Genomic DNA, 23857 nt, shown 5'->3' with positions numbered 1-23857 from the left:
GCATTGCAGAGATTATAATAACCTACTCAGCTATCACATTAATTATGTGAAAACTTATAGAAAGAGTATACATTTTAAAGTATTAGAGAGGGGGGGAAAGTATTTTTTGCATTAACTTTTTTTTTTGCCTTGTCAGCTCTCCCCTTTCTTCCTCAGCACTTTCCATCTGAGAAAGCTCATATGTCTACAAGGTGTCTGTCTCCAAGTTCACAGCACCTAACTCAAAGCATTGTTCACTGCAGTTACAAGTTCTATATGTAGAGACCACTGCAAAGGCAAGGAATTGCACTGAAGATACTTTTGTTATAATTCAAGATTTCAAAGGGTTTGTGATTTTCAGACAGCCTCAAAAGACACTATACAAAATAAATTGTCACAGGTCCTCTTCTCTTATTTTCTCAAATACATAATCCTCTTCATTTGGCCGACCCCAAAATCTCCATGGTATAAAACTGGTATGAACTATCTGCAGAGAAACACAAAACAATTAAAAGAGTACATGCATTTCAATAGTTACATATAAACATAAGCTAGAAAATCTAACATAACTGTTCAGGTGCAGTGAGTGATCTTTCTATGTTAGTGTTTGGGAAAGGACAGAATTTGTTGTTTGTTTCTGCTCCTAAGGTGCATTGCACTAACCCTAAGTGTGATGCAGATGGGAAGGCAGTTCCAAAGATGCTAGCAGTGCTCAGGGGTGTTACAGCAGCTACAGGAATTGAAGGTGCATGAGGTTACCTGGCCCTTCACAGGACATGTAGCTGCAGCAGTTTACTGTTGTATCAGGAGACTTTTATGGCACAAATGTTTTTCTCTTGCAGATATCCTGAGATAGATAAAAATACATGTCCTAAGGTGCTCTGCTTAAAGGGTCTGCTGTAAAGCTATGGCAGTCACATAACTGCAATAACTTTTAACAGAGAGATAGGCCAGGCAAAATTTGGTTTCCATTTCCTAATGTCTGGTTCCTAGTGTTAGTTACTTCTTATCTCTTTTCTCAATATTTCTAAAGACCTCAAGCAGAAAAATTGCCTAGATGTGGGCATATTCCAGAGCATGGCCTCACTGTCTGCACAGACTGCATGTGCCATACTAGTTAAGTCATTTTTATCTCAACTCAGCTGTTTTCAGCAGTTCTTGATTTTCCTACTAAATCTTATTGCTGCACTGGATTATCTATTCAAACAAGAATTTACAGGCTGTCATGCTGATCTAGTAGTAATACAGAATGCAGCTACAGGATCACAAAACCAAGATTAAATTTTTCTTCTTCTGAGTCAGCAGAAAACGCCTGGCAGAATTTTTCAGACTCTTTGGAGAGCCATCAGATAAATTTCCGGCCAACTCATGCCAGATGAAAGATGTATAATAGCCAAATTATAATGACCCTCTGAAGATTTTATTTAATTAACTAATAACAACTTTGTGCAAGAAGATCTAAACCACTGTTGAACTTGCTGCATAACATGTGCATAGCATGTGATACTACCACCAGCAGCAGTGTACCTTGCCTTTCTTTAATAAACAGTTACATTCAAGTTACTAGCTCTGCTTAAGGGGTCTTAAGCAGCTGAGGGGCTTTATGTTGTCCTATCCAAAGCCTCCCTTCTCACAAAAATCCAGAGGGAGCATTCATAGTGCATCTTATTTCTAATAAAGTATTTTAAAGTGTGTTTAAATCAGAAGAATTGCCTCAAACTCAGAGTGGTGCTGTACAACTTAGTCATGACTTCACCTCCAGCATCTAAAGTTTTTGCCCGGGGGGAACCCATGAACCACATCCTTACTCAGTCCTCAGAAGCACAACAAATCTGTTCAGAAAATGTTATCATCTTTATTATCAATTGCAAATTATTTTCAAATACTGAAGAATTTAGAATCTAGACTCCAAGAGTGGTGAGTACAGAGCATATCAGAGCAATAAGAAAACCCACCACACATTCCAGTCTATCTGCTTGTGAAATAATAGAATATTAAACAGCACAAAACCAATCACTTTCTCAAGCTGTATCAATATTTTCCTCCCCAAATTCAGAATAGATCATAGCTTTTTCTTTTAGAAGTAGTTCCCTTTGGCCAAACATACAGTCTAAAAGAATAATGTGTTTGAATGTGGTTTGTATTATTTCCCTTTCATTTATTTACTACATTGAACAAATGACTTAAAAATGGACTACTCAGGAAGCAATAGCTATGAATGCTAATTACTGCAACTTGAAATTTTATCTGTTCCATAATAGAAATGTACATGTACAGGTTTGTAACATGACCAGTTTCCCAAACAGATAACTCCCAAATAAAGGGAAAGATGAATACAAACCATCCCAGTGTTAACCCAAGCACAAGCCTGTAAACTATAGCAACAACTGCTTTAGGATGTGCAGATACATAATCTGTGTGCACATTTTGGCTTTCTGTGAACTTCATCAAGAATTTAATTCAGAAATGGTTTTTAAACATAAAGTAAATCATAGCGTCACTAAGCCCAAAGCAAAATAATACTTTTATCTGACATATTTCTTATTCTCTTTCTCTTTCCAAAATTCAAGTTTAGCTCCACCTCCTACTCAAAGAAATTCCAACTAAACTTATCAGGAGTCTCCCCATTCAAAACAAAACAAACAAAAATCCCTAAAAAAATGCAAACAGTATATACTCATATTTTGGAGAGCTTTTCTCACTTACTAACCTGTTTCTGTTGAGTGCTGAGTTTCTTACTACTTTTTGTGCCTTCAGGCATCTTGACCTCCTAAATAGATTGAAAGAATTAACTTACAGTAAGCTTGACACACCTCCAAGTATTGAAACAAAATATACTGGATAAAGGAATGGGTGTTCAGTGAAACCCCCTAGAAATGGCACAGGAAACGAACTGGCGTATTTGCCCTTCCCTTGCAATTCTGGTCATAGTCAAGGTTACTCCAGTTGCATTAACAACTGAATACTTAAATAGTGAATATTAATCTTCCCTCTTCCTTTCACCCCCTTAGGAGGTTTAACATAACACCCATTCAACAAAGTCTTTAGATGTCACAAGCACATTAGGATTTTTTTTTTCTAATTATATGTACTTAAACATACTCTCATCCTTAAAAGCCTACACAAAAGACAACTGAAGTATTTTAGCTACAAATCACAAGACAGATATGGATACAAACAGGCTAGAGCAGAACATAAGAATTATTCCATAAGTGTCTTTTATTATATGCAGCAAGAATTAAAGTCCAAGAGGGAGAATGGAAAAAAGGACTAAAATTATGACAAAAACATCCAGAATAATACTACATCCAATAAAATTAAGCAAAAATAGATTTTCTAGTCAACTAATTCTTTATTGAAATGCTGGAACATTCAAGATCTTTTTCATCAGTAGGACTTTTCCGAGCACATTTTTTTAAATATATATATATAGTTTTGTTTCCTTTTAACAGCTAGTCAGGCACCTACATAGACACATGCTCACCATTTCTTGGCCTTCTTTGCTTGCCTTCATCATCTGTTCTGATATGATTTTCTTCAAGCAGCTACTCAGCAGAAAGGCCTAAAAAGGATAAATGTTCCAATTCCAACATTAAGTTTACTTCTATTAAAAGATTTACTGAACTCTTCCATTCCTCCCCCACCAGAAAAGCATCCCCCAAACAGAGCTTTTATTTTCCTAATTCAGTTATTTTGACTTGTACTCAGCAGCACATTTCCAGCCCTTATCTCCTCCTTGCACATCTGAGGAAGGTGGGATCCTACTTTTCTAATCACTGGTCTACATCTAGCACAACTCTACTGATAAATACTTCAGTATTAATTCTCCTATGAAATCTATCAGTAAAGAAACTGGAAAGCTTCCTGCTGTCACTGATGGTGTGAATGTGGATGGCTCATGTTCTCACAGAATTTAAGTGTGGCAGGAAACTAGCACTTAGAAAGAGTTGTGTTAACTGCATCATCTTCTTGGAATTCAGAAGTCATGTGTGAAAAAAATAATCTTTTTCATTTTACTTTTAAAAAAAAAAAAAAAAAGCCTGTCTGCTCTTGTACAGGGCAGTGTGGCTGGTGCTCCCTTGGATATAGCAGCACCTAGATTATTATTTTAAGTAGAGGCTCACTACCTGAACTGAGGCTGGTGCTCCGTTGGATACAGCAGAGCCTAGATTATCTGCTAGGAAGCGTAGCCACAGATGTCTGACTTCAGTTCCTGGACACCTTTATCTTTAAAGAGCTGTTGGTAAACAGTGGAAGGATGGTACTCTATAAAACCCTGTCTAAGCACTATTTATGTGCAAAGATAATATGTGATATCAAGGAACATACTTACATCCTCCATTAACTTGTGTTTATACAGCATATATTTGAACGACAGGCTTTCTTGGGGAGGGTAAAAGCCTTTGACCTTAGGTGAGTTTGATGGATAAATGGTTTGGGATATTCACTGAGCCCAGTAAGTGAATGGCAGCCCCGAGCTCCAAGCCAAGTTTGCTGCTGAGTACTGAGTATTTCTCCTGCTCTGTGTGTGTGTGTGCATGGATCTCTCCTCCTTACAGTAAGAACTGAAATGGTTTTCCTCTGCCTCTAGCCTGACAGGTTGTAAACACAGTAACTACAAGAAATGGACTAATCACTTTTTAAGTACAGATTCCAATCTCTATGGTTATAAGATTATATTTCACTCTGAGCCCTTTTTGACATGATAAAGAACAAACCTGTTTTGTGTAAAAAACTATCCACTGCCATTTATCTGAATCTCTGTACTCAAATCTGAGCTCCAGAGTCTCTTCTTTACCATCTTTTCCTGCACCCTGAAAAGCAGAAGAACAGAAGAATCAGCTAAGAATAGCATTAAGGTGTCCAGCCTTAAACCTGAATTAGTCAGGTTCATTTTATATAGAATCTAAATAAAACAGATCTGTACCAGAATGCTTTTCCTGAGGAGGAACAGGTGGGATGAAGGAAGGGGCAGTCTTTGCAAGCACAAAACTGGCTACAACAGTTCTTTTGCTCCCCCACAAAATGCTCTGCCAACTTCACCTTCAACACGAAGAGAGAGGGGCAGGTAAAGTGAGAAAAATCATCGGGGAAGGGAGCAATTACAGTAGAGTGAGGCTATGGAAATTTGTTCAAAGATAAGACTGGGGGGGGGGGGTCTGGGGAGTCATGGATAGCAGAGATTTAAAACAGACCCTACCCCCAAGATCTGCCATTGCCCCCATTTTCATGCAGAAAAAAACAACTCAGATATAGAGTCAGGGAAGTACTTACAAGAAAAGTGACCTGCCAACATCTCAACCTGTTGATCTTAAAGCTGACCTCTTTGGTTTGGTTAGTAGGCAGTTTTATGTAGCAGTTAATTTCATTATTGCCCACATAGACGTCAGCTGAGCAACCTACTTCTGGGTAGTCACAAATGCAAGGATCAAGGCGTATGTAGCCATAGAACTGCATTTCTCGAACCAGCTCCAGGAACTGCATCAGAAAGACAGGCCTAAAATGATTTACTGTACAGACACGTGAGGGCTAGTGATTTGGAAAATGGGTTAGAAAGCAAATCTTCCAGATTCCTAATCCACTCCTGGGAGAACACACATCCACCACAATATCTTAGTGCTCAATTTAGGGATTACAGCTCCCAGAAACCTGATTTTTTTCTTTTTTGCATTGGGTATGGCAAGCTGAATCTTCTGAGAAATGCGTGAGAGCCATGAAGAGGGGAAGAGAAAACTAACTAGTAGGAAAGAGTGAGGACAAAAGTTTCTGCAGCCTGAATTCCCATCTCACTTAAACTGAATGTGAAGCCTTGATGAGCCAAGCCTGAGCTTGGCAAATAGGAAATACTGGGATTCACATTCCAACTGCTTGTTCTAGCCTTAGGTATCGAAGTTATTCTGTGGGATGCTTTAAAATGACAGCAGAGTTAGAATCCTCCTTCCTCTGTCTAGTAACTCAACAGTTATGATTTGACCAGGAGGTAGGAGATCTGAATTTCTGGTCCACCTCAGTCTACAAAAAGATGCTCTGTTTTAAATAGTAACACCCTCAAATGCCACTGCTTCAAAGTTCACCCCTCAGTCTGTTTGTATTGTTTTAAAGTACCATTTTACCTTCACTTTGTTTTCAGTCTTTTGTAGAAACTCAAGCTCCTGCATGTCCTCCTCTGTTGGTTTAATCCAGTTCCTCTCTATTTCTTGGATTGCCTTAAATGAAGTTTTAAAAATAGTAGTTTTTTTAAAAAAAGTCAGTACAAATTTATTTGCTTTTTCATACACCACAAACTGATATTTTGTTTGTTTCGTTTCTTTAAATAACGAAGAATTTGGATTTTGGAACAGATTCATTCTACTTTTCTCTCCCAAATTAATAGTTTCCAAAGCTAGTACAACCCAACACCTACAATTTAGAATTCAAATACTGTCCTTATTTAAAAAGTACCTACAGAGATATGAAAAGAAAATGGAGAGATGTCTAAATACGCTCCTTTTGTGCAATTCCCATGTATAAAACAAAGAAGAGTTAGTGTCTCTAGTACATGAGTTTGCCCCTCCAAGTGTTCGATAGTAACCATGCCCACCATTTAGAAAAGCACCACAAGGCAGTGATAATTTATGAGCATGTTGAATACTAATGCAATCTACACTAAACATTTCAACAACTTGCTTAAAACAAGAAATTAACATGGAAGTGTTTACTTTTAAAATTCTGAAGCTCTTTCAAGTTTACCTGCAAATATAGCAAATTAATTGAAGCTCTACAGTGCATCAACAGTGTATCAAGAGAAGGATCCATATACCTGGCGAGGAAAAAGAAGGTAATAAAATATGAAGACATACTTCTTAACACAGCCCTTTGACATGGCAGCCAAACACGATGGGAGCACCCGCAGATACATCCCCTTACCTACTACATGAACAGTTTTACCCTTGCAGTGGGCACTGCAGTTAAACATTGCTGCAGAACAGAAATAAAGTTATATTAATCTCTCCACTTTGACTTTGGTGGTGCCAAACCCAACAACTGCAATTCAAAACTGTAAAATTCCTCCGTGTTTTTTCTTTCTTTGCCCAAGCAATTCATGTCTTCTCTACACACAGGTAGTGGTAGTGCTGAGGTGCACGCCTGGCCCAGAGCCAGCTCACAGCTGCTCATGGCACAGCCAGCACTGGGGCACTGACACGGGCCAGAGCAGGTCAGCAAACACACCACGAATAAATACATAAATAAATAAAACAGCCAGCAGGTTATTTTTAGCCTAGATGAGCTCCCCAGCCCCGTTTACCACATCTGCCCATGGAGTTTTATCAGCACAGCTGGGATGTGCCAGAGATGGGGCAATGAAAGGGAACAAACTTTGCTGCTTAAGCTGCACACTGGCCAAAAGAAAAGCTCAAGCTACAGCCTCAAGTATTTTGTGCATTAATACATAGAAATGAGAACTTTGGATTAGAAAGAATCCACCTGTGCCCAAAGTGTGCTGGTTCTTGTAGCTCAGAACCCCAAGTTTTCTTTTATATCCTTTTAACTGTATTTTCAGATACATATTCCCATTTGAGGTCAGTTCAATATGCAGATGTAACAGTTAAAGTCAAGCATGTACAAAACATCTCTAGAGATTTGCAAGGAGGGAGAGAGTAAAGAGCTCGCTGCTGTGAAAAACACTTCAGAAATACTACAGTGCTGAAATAAAATAAAATACAGGGCCGTAGAAACCAGACAATTCCAACAGCAAATTGGCCTCAAAGAACAACAGTCAAGGTTGAGGGCTCTGTATCTAAGTTATTCAAAGGACTTCTTTCTTTGACACCATTTACAGCAGTTGTCAGGCATGTTACTAGTCTCTCTTAAGCTTCTTGCTCACCACTTTCTGATCCCAAGCTTACAGTGCAACTCTTTCATGCTCTGAAGACTCACATAAGGAAGTTCAAATTCTGCCACTTTTTTCACCACTAGGAAAAGAAGAAAAATGAGATATTTGGTGAAATCTAATATAGTTGGCCAGCTACTCTCACATTTCAGTTAGGGATGGATTAGAGGGCTTTAGCAGTGTGCTTTTGGAGAGGAAAAAAAAATATTCACAGAAATAAATTGTAGGGTAAAATAAGGTGACAGGTTATCTTCTTCACTTCTCTGCAAGTTAAATTTAAGTTGCTCTTTAACTTACTAAATATCTTTATTGCCTTTGAATATGCTCTTACAGAATAGCCTTCTCTCAAAACACATCTTAGCAGGATGGATGCTTCTGTGTTTCGAAGTATGGATGCAGACTTCCAAGATCAGAACCTTTCTCAAACAAAACACTAGATGAGAACACTGTAACTAGAGATGACTACTCAGCTGGGATCCTTTAAAAATCTTTAAAGGCCCAATCCTGTAAATATTTATTTTTGAACCATAACCCCAATTTAGCAGAACACTAACATGTGCTTTAATTTAAGCATATGAGCACTTCAATATTTCTTGGCAGTGGATTGTGGCTTACATTTTGACTTGATGTGTTTGTGAGGTGTATAAAAGACATGCAGAATTGCAATAAATTGAAAATTTCTTCTATTCTCCTGTGTATTCAATTATATTGCAATACAAGGCAAAGAGAAAAATAGTCATAAAACAGCACATAAAATGTTATATCCAGGTATGTTTGTGACATAGTAACAGCCGGGGAGCCTGTGCACTCAGCATTACCTTTCATAGCCAGACAGAGGGAGAGAGAGGGAGAAATATTAAATAAACATGAACTGTAAGGTTTCTACCCCACTGAGAAAGATAGAGGTTATTACTGAACCTTCAGTACCTCTTCATACTGAAAAGATTCAGAAAATGGCCACTAGCATCCTTATGTCAGTGAGGAGACTGAAGAAAAGCTGAATGGCTTCCCCAGGTCACGCGGAGAAGCTGTTGATGCCCAGCTTTACTCCCATCAATGGCTAAATAGCTAAAGCCCTTCCCTGTGGGGGAGAGATTTGGCCCCATCCTTTCTTAATCCCAGGTGTGGGCCCATCCACACATTCATCCATATAGGAAACAGCTCCTCAGTAAGCCAGTGAGGGGGAGAAAAAAGTGTCTTCACATTTCGTGACTCCAAAGAAAGCAGCAGTCTGGATTTATGGCTTGCTCAGCGCCATCACTGTGGTTAAGCTTCTCAGTTTCTATCAGCTAAGAAAGGAAATGTGTCAGGACATAAAGGAAGGCAAGCCACAGACACTGTTTATAAACTTAACAAAAGAGTTTCCTGCCCCAGGAACTCGGCATGAGATTTGGAGAATTAATTTTTTTTTAATAGTCATCTGATTAAATGCCTTAAATTGCTCTATGTCTTCTAAACAGAAGGACACGATGTCCTCAAATGCAAGTCTTGCCCCTGCACCACACCAATCCACTGCCAAGCTTTGCTCCCACCACCACTTGTCCCAGCGAGGAGCAGCTGAGCCCCACAGGGGAATGACTTGAGGGGGGTTATTCAGCCAGAAAGGGTCTTTCAGCCTCAGCAGGCTCAGGCTCTGTTCAGAGATCCCAGATTCAATCACTGCAGCCTACAGAAATCCAAGGGAAAGCTAAATTCAGCACTTTGTACAGCTTACCAGAGAGCGCTCCGTCACTGTGATCTTGAATAAAGAATAGGCTAAAATATCCTATTAATTCTCTTGATAGCCCCATCTTGTGTGATGTAACCTTTAAACACAAAGAAGTCAGCTATCCATTAGCATGAATAAGCAGGAGGCATGTTCGATACCTATTAATGCAACTTAATTGTTTTTAAACCATTCCCTTATGTCCTACTTAACTGCCAATTTAAAAACAAATATAACCATTCCCATATTGCAGCATTTGAGCTCGTGAGGAGTTTCGTAAGTTTCAAAGGAACATAAAAAAGTAATAAAAATACAAAATGTTTTGTACTCTGCCATGCATTTAAGTATACTACTAAATATACATGTGCAGGCATCTGACATGTAATCCCCAATCTTACTGAATTTTCAAATCCTGTTGTACAGTAAGAACTTATGTACCCTGAGGTGGTAATACTCTTACCAACATAACACAAATCCTGTAAAAATCTACTTGTGCATCTTTCAAGATGATAGAATCTCACTGCATTTCAGGAAGAGGCTTTAACCAACAGCTCCAGTCTTGCTTGTAGGCTTGTGCTGTTCCATGTGAAGACTTCTGTCAAGAGCCCACTTGAGCTCTGCTGAGTTTTCATTATTGCCAGTGTGCAAGAAAGTAAATCTCACCCTGCTTGACATTTGGACTTTTTTTTTAAGCCCATTTACATCTTTTTGAAAGAGGGCAGAAATAGCATAAGCAGAAAGTGCAGAAGTGATCTGCAGGACCTGCTGCACCACAGGATGGTGGGGATGGTGCACAACAGGCAGAGGGGAACACGAACCAGCAGCAACGTCCTACTCTCTTTCCACTCCTGAAAATCAGGGCACAAGTTAAAGTAGCCACAGACTAAACGTGGCATCAGAGCCAGAAAATCTCTGTGGCAACCATAAGAAAAGTTTTAATCCCTGAAAACTTTTAGAGATTTCATATAATTTATGATAAATCCCATGTCATAATTTATCTGTCAGGCTGCGCGACATGACAGAAGAGTCGCTTTGGTCACGGAGGATGGGTGGCCTTTCCTCTCTTTGAATATGAGATGGAAGAAGTGGCTTTCAGTCTCCTTCCATAAGGTGCCAACCCTAAAATGTTTCCAGCTCAGTGTCATGGTAAAAGCACTGCAGATTCACTCACCTCCACAGACCACACAACTAAGTTCACAGGGAGAAGTTTTTTTTTTTTCCCCAGCTTTCAGCTGTTTTTTTTTTCTTAAAAAAACACATTTTGTTTTGTTTTTTCCCCACAGAAAAGGTAGACATTGAGCTAAATATGTGTTAAGAAGAATTGCTCCAAGTTAAGTTTAAGAAACATATCTGGGAGATTTTCCTCGTATTTGTTAATATCAAGACTGTCACTGAGAGGGGAGCAGAGCATAAAAATCATTTGCCTCACACTCAGTTCAAACACCGGGTGTAATGTGAATAAAGTTTTAAAAGTCCAAAGATGAAGAAGGAAATTATTAACATCACCATCTTTCTGTATGCCTCTCTGCTAAGACAGCCCTCCAAATTACTTGCTAATTAGCCATGAAGATTCAAAATGTTATAGGTACTAAAATGTTAGTAGCATAATACCAAGTGTACCAGATGGCATTTCGCAAGAATGTCAAGCACAGAAATCAGACTTAGTAAGCTTTTGACTTATTTTAATTTTTGGATCAAGGCACAGACTGTTATATGTTGCCCTCAGTATTGGGATGCTAGGAAATGGCAGCCTCAGTCTACCTGCACTGCCAAAGAGTAGTGAATAGTGAGGAAAACTAACTTCTTTAGGGCCTAGACTGCAAAGGTACAACACAAATACATGACAGATCTTTCTGTATGGTGAGGGGCATTCCAGATTCCCAGGCAAACAAGTACCAGTGTGGACGGTGTGTGCTCGCTTGGACACACACAGATGCCACTGCTGCTCCTCCTTCCCGGGCAAGGGGAAAGGATCATCGGAACGTTCCACGCACCGCACAACCAGCTGCACAAATAACACTTGGTTGCTAGTGGTTTCAAAATTTAACCAGTTATTGTTTACTAGCTGTGTGACAGCAGCAGTTACAGGCATCCCAAGCCCCAGTGCTCAAGTTGTGCTGCTATTAAAGAGGAAGCCCCACGATTTCACAGTGCCCATCAGGGCACACAAGCAGGGAGAGGAGAAGCCTGCAGAAAAACAAGATGTATCAGTTACACAATGAGTTTTAACAACTGTGCATCAACTCATTGAGTCAAGACTAGGTCAACCTTTTTGGCTACAGTATCCAAAAGTGATTTCACAGTATTCAAGCAATTGCAGGAAAATAAGAGGGGCTTTATTTTGAGAATGGCTCCCCAAAACGAAGAATATGTATTTTCTGATGCTATCATAAATGAAGAAAACCTGAACCTGACAGCCAAAAAGCCCTTGTGCTTTTGGCTAATTGGTAATATTAGGAAGACAGAAAGCGACAAACAAACATAAAAAAACAAAGAAACATATCTGCAAATATCCAAATCTCTCAAGAAACGAAGATGACATTTTTGTGTTTCCTTCAAATAGAAAGCTACTAATATGATCTCAGCTTTTGCCCACTTTTTGCAAATAAAAAATTTCAAGCAAATTCCCATGTAGAACCATTACCTCTAATATTCTTTCTGCAGTGTCTGATGTCTGGATATCAAGTCTAATACTGCTGCCGTCAGCAAGGTGTACGTCTAAAGCAGCTCTCTGGGTTTCAATCTGAAATGTATCCTGTTAGAAAAAGAACATTTTTATTGCTTCCCATAATGGTGGAGCCCTTCTGAAGGTGTAGATGCTCCCTTTCCCCATTTATCCCACTAAAACAGGTAAAAGCCACTGCAAGTAAAACTTGCAGATGACAAAAACAACATACAGGGCAGCAGCTAAAGATGCTGCAGACTTAGAGGAGGCTCACTTGGATTTTAAGCTGGGCTGAGCTACCTAATTTAGGTATATGCAGGAACAATAGAGTCACTATGCTAGCAAGCAGTGACTCCAAGAAAAGGTGAGTGGATCAACTGCTGAATGTGAATATTCAAAACCACAACCTTACCCAAAAAAGCCTCCCTGTACGTATAAATAGGAAGCCTCATGACAGACAAGGAGGCTGTATTATCTTAATACTCAGGGCAGAACAACTGCCATGGGAGTATGAGCCAGTGCTAGCATCCAAGCTCCAAGAAAAGAGTGCAAAATGACAGGAGCTTCAGCAGAGAAACCCAATGCACCAGGATGTACAACTCTGGTTGACTAACTCAGTTCATAGCTTCATCACACTTTTGGGTCCAAAACTGTATTATCCAGTTCACCTGGCTTAGTAAGAGTGATTTCAGTGGAAGGACAGATGCAAAGAAAATGAACATTATTCTCTAATAACTAAACATTAAGAGCATATTGACAGAAGCAAGCAAGCAAAAAAAAAAAACTTTTGAGATTAAAAAAAAGAACTGCTTACACTGCAGTCTTTCTTATTTAACCAGTCTTTTTTCTGACACTCAGTATGTCACCTAGCTGTATGCCTACACATCTGGTTGCATGGATTACAGAGGACCTCTGCTCAGAGATTACATTAGCAAATGTCCTGTCTGAAGCCCTTCTGAGGATCCACACAGATTTAATCTTTATCCCAGAACTAATTTCCTTCTTCTCCAGGAGTTAGGTCTGGTCATTACTCTTAATTAAAACAAGCGTTGATTGTTTCTGTGGAGATAAGAAACATCCTTTATACCAGGAGTCATCACCTGTTCTTAATTGACTGATCATCTACTCCTTTCCTGAAGTGGGAAGGAGCAGACACTTCTTCAGCTCCTTTGCTGCACGTGCATCAGGTGTGAAGCATCATTTCACATGTGATAAAAACGCGAAACACACGAGCCTGTGATGTGACCATCAGAACGAGAGACAGCAGCTCATCACGAACTCGCAGTGAAGCGCACACAGGTCAATACCTGCATGTACAGGGGGGTTGGACTAGATGATCTCTAGAGGTCCCTTCCAACCTTAAGCATTCTATGATTCTATGAATATACAGCGATGCCAGCACAATGCAGTGACAGCTCCTTCCTTCAGCTTTGTGACTCGTGTTTAACGCTGCTCAGTGCTGTGTGGGGCCAGGGACGCGCAGCGTGACACGGCTGCTCTCAGCAGCCCTCTCTCTCTTCTCACCCCACTTCTGAGCACCCCTGGGCAAAGGGCACGTTGGACGTGAAGCATCTGCAGCAGCGAGATCCTCACGGCTGCTCCCGCAGCTCTCCTGGGACCGCGGCGCCGCAGGGGAGGCAGGGGCCTGCACGGAGCACATGCACATGGGGCTAACGTCACTCCGTGTCACTGTCCCTTGCAGAGAGGCAGGCACTGCGCCCTACTCCTTTTGCTACATCACTGCTCCACAGACCACAGGGAAAAGCCAAACTTCCAGCTACTTCCAAGCTGGGTGTGAGTTCTGCCAGGGCACCACTTAACACGATAGTAGGCTGATTAACTGGACGTTCTATGAGAAAGGACATACCAGAGAAAAGAAAACTCAATCCCAGCTAGAATGGCTGTATTAAGCACCACCCTGAGAGTTTTCTACTTCACCTAGTGGTTTCCAGAGTCTCCATGTAAAAACTGCCTTAATTTCATTTATTTGACTCTACTGAGTGACACACGAAGCTTCATTTCGTGGTCTTGAGGACAAATTCCCTACTTTCTCATCTCGAACTTCTAAGAATAAATATTTTAATAGGGCTATGGCACAGCAAACCAAAAAAAAAAAAAACCCTCTCACACTGTCAGGTTTAGGGATCTTTCCTCCTCCTTTCATCATACACTTTTACTACAGAAGGTTAAAAAACTCCATACTAGGAACACCACTATTCAGTGTTATAAATATTTGCTTTATCAGCTAAAAAACCAGCTTTATCAGCTAAGTAGTGTTGAGACAAAAAAAAAAAGTTAAAAAATCCTTGAATACAAAAGGAGGAAATGGAGCAATCCACAATGCAGGAGTAGATGGCGCTCAATAAAGACAGATAACTAAATACATGTTCCTAAAACAATGTAAGACAATCCAGAGCAAGTTTGGTCCACGTGTAAGGGACGGAGTGTTTAATCAATTCCTTTTGTGGGTTAATGCAGCCATTTCCAAAATGGACACACATTTCTGAAGCAAGTTTACAGCATTGGTTTGGAAACGATCAGCATCCTTTCCCAAGCTGCTATTTTAGCTTTGAAAGAAGCAGTGCAGTCATCCCCCCCGTCTTTTTAAAGTCCAGGCAGTAATATTTTAAAAAATATATATTATATTTTGGCAGCTATACATATCCAGTACCGCTCTTTACATCTCCCACATTTGTGATCCTGAAGCCCAGGGAAGGTGTCATGTAATTGGAATTAGATACTTGCTTGCATTCCTTCAGATTACTTACTTGGATCTTCCCTTCACACTGTCACTCTCCTGTGAGAGGTAAAAACCTCTTGAAGCCTCCACAGCTGCTGCCCCCCTTCCCATCTGCCGGGCCCAGTAGCTTGAAGCCTGGCACAGTTATTAACACAAGAGTACAGAGTAATATGTTTTTAAGCAGAGTTGGTCAGTACTTTTTCACTTTTTGGTTTGGACGGCAAGAATCCTTTATGCAAAAAAATATTTTTCCCCAAAAGGGAAAAAAAAAATCTTTTTTTTTTTTTCCTCTCTGCTTTTCCATTAGGAAACTGAAACTGAAGTCAACACTAATCCAAACCTTCTGCAGTGTCTCGAGGGACATGTTGCTCATCTAGGAAGCGTGGTCCATAAAAGGAGAGAGGGCAAGAGGGAAGGCTCCTAGCTACAACTTCTTGGAAATGAGCAGCAGGTCCGGGGTCTGAACTGCATCTTAGCACCGAAACTTAAAACAGAAAGACACCTTTGAACTAAAATTCTTCAGAACTTCCTACGCCAGAAAACTTCCCCAGCACACAAAAAAAAAGCTTGAAAGCTTCCCACATGAAATTCAGATTTCTGCCCAGATGGACTTTGGAAACAGAGGTTCGTGAAGAATCCCCAGCTGGTTTGCTAGGTAGGAAGTAACACTGTTAGGCACGCTGGAACCAGAGCTGCTCAGCCTGGCCACCACCTGCGTCCACAAGCACCAAGTACCCGCGGTGACGGGGCCAGCGAGCGCAGGGGGTCCCGCCGGGTCCCCAAAGCATCTGCAGAGCCTGGAAAGGGCCTCCGCAGCACTCTGCTGTCACAGGGAAAGATGGAGCTTCGTTCATAAATGCAGCCCGCGTGACTGCCCTCACAGCTGGATGCCAGATGCGCCCAAGTGCAGTACTCTGTGCATGCCCAGCGCCCACGCTGGCTGTGAATTTAAAATTACATTCCAAGGTATTGAGGAGTTGCATCGAAATGATGCTGACAGGGATAATATGAAGCAGCTCCCACTGCTTGTCCTGATGGGAAGATCCCTCACCAGGGTCCTGGTCCCGGCATACCCTTCACAACACCATTTGGAAGCAGAACACAGGACGACAACCAAGAAGGCCTTAAATTCAGGTCGTTTTTCTCTTCTTTGTACCTTCTATTTTAGTCAGTGATACATACACGAGTCTCCATCCAGAAGCTGAAATTCTGCTGTTTTTAGGACAAGCACAGAAAAAGAAGCATCTACAGGCATTAGAGGACTATCTAAGAGGACAGCTCTACTACCTCTCTTATGGAAAAAAAAAAAAAAAAAAGAGGTGAAGGTAAAAAGTTAGTGGTAGAATTTAAGCAAAAATATAGTCTAAGTAAGTCCCATTTGCCTATAGATTTCCCATCTTCTTATTCCACCCAAACGGAAACCCTCTGCTAGCAAAGCTGCCTGGGTTCAGCTTGCAGACGGGTCTGTGCTCAGTAAATAGCTGTGGCAGCAGAGGGGCTTGGCCACCCCCTGCTCATCAGCCCTGGCCACAGGTGCCAGGGCTGCATGCGCTCCTGGTAGCCAAGGCTGCCTGCCTGAGGGCAGTGCCCTTCACGGGCAGGCAGGGAACACGCCGCTTCCTTGCTTTGGTGATATCTTGCTCTTGAATGGTTTATTGCTCATCCCTTTTTGTGCTGTAACATACACAGAGATGCCTGGGTTTAACGCTGCGTAGCAGTAATTCCAAAGCCCCAATTATGTTTCGCTCCTGAACACTGCATGAAACGCTTAAGTGATGCCTATTATGCCCAGCAGTGGGGAAGGAAGGGACTATCCAGGGGTGCTTTAAACACGAACTTACTCCACGTCTTTCCAAACTGTTACAGAAGTTTTGTCACTTTGCCATAAAACATTTCACAAATCACTTAGTATGCTATTAAGCACTGGAACGTGCACAACAAAGCCGGCTTGTTAAGTGAGATTCCTTAATAGCCAAAATGAATATTTATTCAGCTGCCAGTCACACAATTAAAGGCACTTGCACACAGCTAATGACAGTGGATGTAAGCCTTTTTTCTGCAAAGTTATTTGATCTCAGGAGTTTGTTTTTTACCATAATGAAAGAACACATAAAGCATACAGCTATTTGTATTATGAAACAATAATTTATGTAAGCACAACCATTACAGAGTTGAAATTATAAACAAGAAAGCTGGAGAACTGCTGTCTTGGCCAACCAGGAACTTAAACATTGTTTAAGAAAACCTATTTCACTGGGGAACAAAAGTGTGGTTTTATGTCTTGAGAATGGACTAATCTTGCACTAACATTTAGAGTATAAATCAGTGCCTATCTCGAACTCTCCAAAATAACTGACTGCTTTTGGCAGCACAGTCATCACGGGCTTTAATAAGTACACACATATGTGCATAACCAAAAAGCAAGTCCTATGCATGTACTTATCAAGAGTCACCTTTAAAAACAATCCCTCCTTCAAAAGTGCCTATAGTGAAGACTGAAACCTGAATATAAAACACTGTTTCTGACAGCATATTTAAAAATAAAATAAATAAATAAATAAACCCACAACACTTCCATGCTAAAAGACATTTTTGAACACTGCAAGTGAACATTGTGAAAACTCATTTCCAGCTAGGACTCTGACAGAAAGAAAACAGTTGGCAGCATTTGAGCGAAAGCTGCAGGCATTGCTGATGCATTTAACTTTCTTTAGAGACCTATTGCCAGTCTAATCAAGACTGATTAATACTCAGTGGTAATTGCTGGGAGCAATCTTAAGGACCACAAGAGGCACTGGATCCGAACTGAAGAGCTTCTCAGTAAAGAAACTCCTAGTCAGGAAGGACTTTGTTCGCTGACTTGAGTGCCTGACTAAGGGACGAATTAAAAGAGATTGTGCACAAATTGTAGTTTTTTGTTTACATATATAGGGAAAAGCTTTCTAGAATTTGTTAGAATGTTTCTTCATGCCATCTTCTACAGCCTTCCAGGATTCTCCTTGCACACCTGAATTGCACATAAGCAGAAAAGAAAAATAGAGACAAAAAACTGTTCCGTGGTCCTTCCCAACCTGCGGGGGTGGCTGCCTGCAAGCAAGGACACAGCAGCACCAGCAGCGTGCCAGGTGCTTCCCAGAGCAGGGTGCCTTTCCCAAAAAAGCTCCTGGAGTCGCATTGCACCCATCTGCTCCCAAACAACAGCCCCCCCAGAACACCTCATGCAGAGCAGAGGGAGATGAGCACATTTCAGAGTAGTGGGACATGAACAAGAGCTCTCCGGGCTGCAGACCACTAGAAAGTCCAGCAGCTGCATCAGCCCAGGGCTGAGCAGAACAGAAATAACCTGACTCTGAGGAGCACCCACTACTTTCAGCTCCATGCAGTGCTAACAGACTCAGTAAGTATCTGGTAGAAGCCAGTCTGCAGCAGGTAGCAGGGGAAACATCCTTCTGCAAAGCCAGCTCAGCGTGCCAGACGGTCTCCGGGAGCCAGGCCTCATTTTCTGGGTTTATGTTTGCTACATGTTAGCACAGCAGTAGGTGCAGAGAGTATAAATGCCCCTAAAACCTGGTGATTACTCTGCCTCCCTCTACTCCTGATATTCCAGCTCCCCACCCCTGCCAAAGACATTCATGCAAGTCGCATTAAAATAGATTTTTAAAGTCATCCAGGTTGCAGCAACCCAAATCCGTGCCACTTTGTGCCCATCACCACAGTTACAAGATAAGGGAAGCTGACGTTTTCACAGCAGTCATCAATATACTTATCAGCCCAAAGTACTGACACAACCAAAAAGCGTTTACAGTTGCAAAATCCAAGAATGTGTGTAATCCTCCTATTGAGCTCTCACAAAGACTCTTCTGGGAACTGTAACTGTTTAGAGGCAAGAGATTCATCAGAGAGGCCACAGGATATAAAAACAAAGCAAACAGTTCTTTCTATGTGAGAAACAAGCTAGCACATGGACAAAACAATAATACTATTATTACCACCTAGGCTCCATAGAGTGTCACCAGAATTCACTACTTTACAAGGCCACTACTTTACAAGTAAGCCTGGAATCCAGGAGGTGAGATAAAAATTCAGCTCTTTATACAAGAAATTGTTTATCTGAAACATTCAAAACTTACCTGCTGTAGCTTTCGGAAAAAACTTATGAAGACATCACTGTTGGTAATATTGGAATCTAAAGTAACTGTAAAACATGAGGAAAGGGGAGAGGGAAGAAATCAAACTTGGCTAAATGTAAAAACATGGCCAGTGCCTTTAAAAAAAAAAAAAGTACAAAAAAAGGTATTCCTAAAAACAGTCAGTGCTACCCTGCTCATCCTTTGGTTTCTGCACAGTTATCTCTTCTTGGCACAAAGTATCTGATGCCAGAGACAGCAAAGCCCACAGAATCTCTTACCCGCCCTGACCCTTTTTCTGGCAACTGAAAAAAAAAAAAATCTTGGCTTATATGAATCTTGACACGTCCTAGGAACCCTGCAGGCCTGGTTCCTAACACAACACACTGTGCTCCAGAGATGTAATTTTCCCATAGACTCTGGTAATCTCACAAGCCTGCCTGGAAACCCTTCAAGGGAAGAGGTTTCCGCAGAGCCCAACTCAGTATTTTGCTTCTAGCAGTCTGAGCAGCAGCTACTCCTTAACTCCCCACCTTCCCCCCTGCAGCCATGGGTTTTCACGCTCACGCCTGACAATTGCCAGCGATGACACAGGGAAGCAGCAGGGCCAGGCAGCTCTGGTCACTGATCCAAGAAAGAGCAGACAGTGACCGGACTGTGGGCTGCCAACAGAAGGACAGGTTGGCTTGATTCTAATATACAACTGCATTTTCACAGCTTGTGAAAGCTGCAGAAGGGCAGCCAACTTGGGACTAAGGAGAAAGAAGATTCACTGCCACTGAAGAGCCAGTTAAATCAATGGACAGGGCTGCAACACTTAACCCCAGCCCTCTGGATGCCCCTTGCTCAAACCTAGTGTAAAAGGTAAAGCTTGCCCAAGCCACAGCTGACACATTCACAGGGGTTTAGGCTCTGAGGTTGCTGAACGCAGAGGCTGCTCATACCATTCTGAAGATACTGCTCCAGCCGAGCCCGTCTCTCTTCAGCCATCGCCTCGGTCATGGCCAGGTAAAACTTGGGTGGGAAAGGAGGGACACTGCTGCCGAAGAGCCGCCGCAGCTGCAAAACAGCCAAAGGAAACCTCACACCAGCCTCCAGCTTTTGGTTGGTTCCTTCTTAGTTTTGTAGTTTTACCACTGAAATATTTTTTCTGACCTTCTGCACCAAGTCAGAAAAGATAGCATTGTATTAACCTTATTAGCTAGGTCTAAGACACATCATAGACAAGTACTATGTGGTTAGAGATGCCTTCTCTTCCCAAGCAATCCCTCCAGAAGTTTCTTTATACCCACACAACTATAGCTAAAAAACCTCCTCTGTGAAAGCCAGCAACTTCGGCCTTTGATTTGTGCTACCTCAGAGGCTTTATTATTTTGTTAGTGAGAGGTAATATCTTTTAATAACATTAGGTGATCTGATAAAAGAAAAAAAAATAGAGAGTCTTTCAGGCACATGAAGTATTTGAAAGCTTGACTTTTTTTTTTCCTCCTCTCTGGCTGCATCAGCTGGGTAGGAAGAGCATAGTCTCCCTGTACAAACAAACCTGGAAGGATGACAAAACCACAGTTACATTAACTTACTGTAACACAAGACAGCTCTAACAGAGTTTTCCCCTTATTACTGCTATTTACCCTGTTACTGTGTTTTCCAACTTGTGGTTAAGTGGGGCTGACACGTTTGGCATGAAACGTGCTGCCATTTAGCTATTGTGCTTCGAAGCCCAACCATGCGAAACTCTGCTGGGCTTCATTCTGACACAGACTATTTCAGATTTTTAATAATTTGCTCAGGGAAATCACCTCAAGACAATAATGAGTCATGTTTACCTTCCCAATAAAGGCTTTATATATTGAATACAAAGATAACAAAATGCAGTAAGTGTAGCTGGAAACCTTTCTGCAGCTAAATTTAAACAATCTGGCACCTGAGCAGCAAAATGAGATTCCAACAGTGTGCTGAGACACTGCTACTAGTTAAATTTGCTGCATCAGTATTCAACTCAGCAATTAGTGTCACTAAATCGTGTAAAAAAAAAAAAAAAGATGACCTTTTTCCTCTGGCCACCAGCTGCTTAAGTCTTGAAGCTGCTTCAAGCAGCTGAAGCTTGAAGAAAATGACAAAAAAAAAGGAAGTTTACAATCATGAGAATTAGCAGTACCTTCTGCTGCCAGTCAGACAGAAACAGGAGCGAGGCAGCCTCTCCTGGCTCCACCTTCTCCACGCTGGCAGCACGCTGATTTCCAAGTTGTTGATTACTAGATATGTGTGAACTGCTCCAGTGTCTCGCAGCGACTCACACGCGGCACAAAAGAGCTGCGTAACGCTACAGGCTTTGGTTTTATGTAAAGCTAACAGTAATAGCTGGTATAGAGTGCTTTTCATCCTCGAAAGCCTTCGCATACGTGATCTGTCCCCAGGGACTGAGGAACATTATCTCCGCTCTACAGGCAGGCAAACTGAGGAGGGAAAGCAAAAAATTTACCCGAAGTTGGAAGGCCAGAACAACAGAGGCAACAAGGAAGTTCTCTGGCGCTCGGCTGCACCTCACCGAGACACAGCAGCACCAGCTGCTATCACTGCCTGCACAAGCTGAGAATCTGGCCTACTTAAAAACAATAATAATAATTAATTCATCTCAGTGCTGGCTCCTTGGAAAGTTTGTTTTTGAAATGCAGCCATTTCTTCTCAGGATTCAGAGCGCAGAGAAAAGGAATTTCTCCCAACTTGTCAGACATTTTCACATTTGAGTGAATTACAGAAAAATGCCCATAGAGTTACCTGGTTTTTTTAAAGTATGTATTTGCATAGTGCTCTGTGAGTCCAGCAGACTAGCAGCCACTGAAGCGTTGGGCTGGCTGAATGGAAACAGCCAAGATCTGTCTCACTCCAGCATTTCCTCCTGCGCCTAGAGGCCCTGATAAAGCAGCTACCCTAAATATGACAACTTCATCTCTCAACTTTGACTCTTTGAACTCCAGTAATCCCTGGAATGGGGGAATGAAGACACATGCTGTAGTTTGTTATTTTTTTCCATCTTTCTTTAACAAACATTCTCCTCCTTGGCTGGCCACTTCACCAGTTTTAACGTGTAGCCTAGCAGAACTAATCGTCTCCTACCTAGCTAATATCACAGCTTTGTTTCCCAATGACAGGTCCTGCCTGTGCTGTCTAGACAAGCTTTCTCACACGGGGCCGTGCTCTACCATTGGTGTAGATACCTAGTTTACATAGAGCGCCAGAGACAAAACTACTAACCTGGAAAAAAGAAAAAAAAAAAAAAAAGCAACACTAACTATAAAGCTGCTAGTATGGATTATATACAGAATGAACAGTGCTCTAGGCATTGTCTTTTCAATTAGCTGAATAAGTATTAAAGGAGAAAGGGGAAAAAAAAAAGTTGGAAGCTCTTGAACAAGAAATGGTAAACCTTAAGGAAAGAGCAAGCAAATATGAACCGGCTTCTCAGTTTAGATACCTCCTCCAAAAGGCCATATTAACCAAAGCAAAGCACTAGTGTCAGAGCTCCCACGGGGACAAGGACTGCGGAGCTGGGGCGCATGAGCCCTCAGCAAGCATCGCTTGTGGGGCTACCCACAAGCATCCTCATGTGGGGCTACCTGGCTGGAATCTTGAATGACCCCAGCACTGCATCTGGAGGTAGGCTGAAAAATGCTGCAACAAGCCCTAGGCTGGAACTGTAAAGGCAAATGAAGGCTGCTCAGCAGGGAGGACAGCTTGGAGCCGGACTGATGGGAGAACTGGGGGAGGTTTCACTGGAGCCAAGGGCTGGAAAAGGCCACAGAGGTGGTGCAGGTGAAGAGATGGACAGGCAGTAAGCTCATTTCTACAGAGGAGCTTGATGTCACTTGCTCATTTATCTTCCTAATAAAACCAGATGAGAAATCGAGGGCAGAAGGACAAAGTCAGCTCTGTCAAGAAACAAGCAGGAGATGCAAAGAGACACTCAGCCATCTGGGACCATGTCCTAGTCCCCAGTGCCCACTGCTCACTGGATCATTCCAAGCCTGTGCTCCTGCTGCTTCGTAGCCACACGGGACGTGCCTGTGCGGAAAGGGTCACTCCAGAGCTACGTGTTTATGCAGTTCAGCTCCACAAAGCGCAGAAGGAATTCAGCACTAGACTAACCCCGGTTTTTCAAAAGCCCAGTCCAAGAAACTCTGCAACCAGTTGTGCAATTCACCTGCACAGCCAATGCTATAACCTCAGGGTAGGTGTTGAAGACCTCTCCTGAAGGCTCTCACGGACACCGGTGAGAACAGGCAGCGGGTGCTGGCGGCTCCTGCTGTCCCCACGGCGCTCCCTGCTCAACCTGCCCGCTCTACCGCTCCACAGCATCCCTTTGCTTGCCCATATTCGCGCTGTCCCAGCGGATGCCCGGCCAGCAGCGCGCCGCGTGGGGAACACGAGGTCTCCACGCTCGCACACACCTCACGGCCGCCGCGGTGCGGGCTGTGCCCAGCGCTCCCGCCTCAGCCCTCGAGGCCTCCCGCTCACCCCAGAGCGGCGGCCGGGCCGGCGAGCCCGCGGCGCTGCCCTCACCTGCGCGTCCCAGCGGCGCAGCTGCCGGTAGCGCACCTTGCCGAGCAGGAAGCCCTCCAGGCACACGGAGTAGAGCTGCAAGCACACGGCTGTGAGCGCGAGCGCCAGCCCCGGCCCGGCCCGCCGCCCGCCGCCCCGCGCCCACCACGTAGCGGCCCCCGCGCCGCTCCCGCAGCTCCTCGGCGGCGGCGATGCTGAAGTGCAGCTTCAT

At 42.4% G+C, this 23857-nt stretch overlaps 1 protein-coding gene across 3 annotated transcripts; it reads right to left on the bottom strand.

Moving 5' to 3' along the window:
* Positions 1-283: 283 nt before the first annotated feature.
* Positions 284-23857, bottom strand: SNX31 (sorting nexin 31). 3 transcript variants are annotated; one of them, XM_088533612.1, is made up of 14 exons: positions 23792-23857; positions 23647-23721; positions 20031-20145; positions 19090-19154; positions 12199-12309; positions 9564-9654; positions 7844-7931; positions 6709-6778; positions 6093-6185; positions 5254-5457; positions 4698-4793; positions 3464-3541; positions 2690-2749; positions 284-466 (listed from the first exon to the last, which is right to left on the bottom strand). In XM_088533612.1, exons 1-14 carry the CDS (start codon positions 23855-23857, stop codon positions 374-376), a joined length of 1305 nt encoding a protein of 434 aa, XP_088389738.1. In that variant the 3' UTR covers positions 284-373. The 3 variants fall into 3 exon arrangements, with proteins under 3 accessions (XP_088389738.1, XP_088389739.1, XP_088389740.1); XM_088533613.1 differs by having other exon boundaries at positions 5383-5457; XM_088533614.1 differs by lacking the exons at positions 6709-6778; positions 7844-7931; positions 9564-9654.

This window comes from Tinamus guttatus, unplaced genomic scaffold (assembly GCF_059628265.1).
Source record: "Tinamus guttatus ecotype Peru unplaced genomic scaffold, ASM5962826v1 Tinamus_guttatus_pri_ptg000510l, whole genome shotgun sequence".
Classification (NCBI taxonomy): domain Eukaryota; kingdom Metazoa; phylum Chordata; class Aves; order Tinamiformes; family Tinamidae; genus Tinamus; species Tinamus guttatus.
This window is presented reverse-complemented; position numbering and strand designations above follow the sequence as displayed.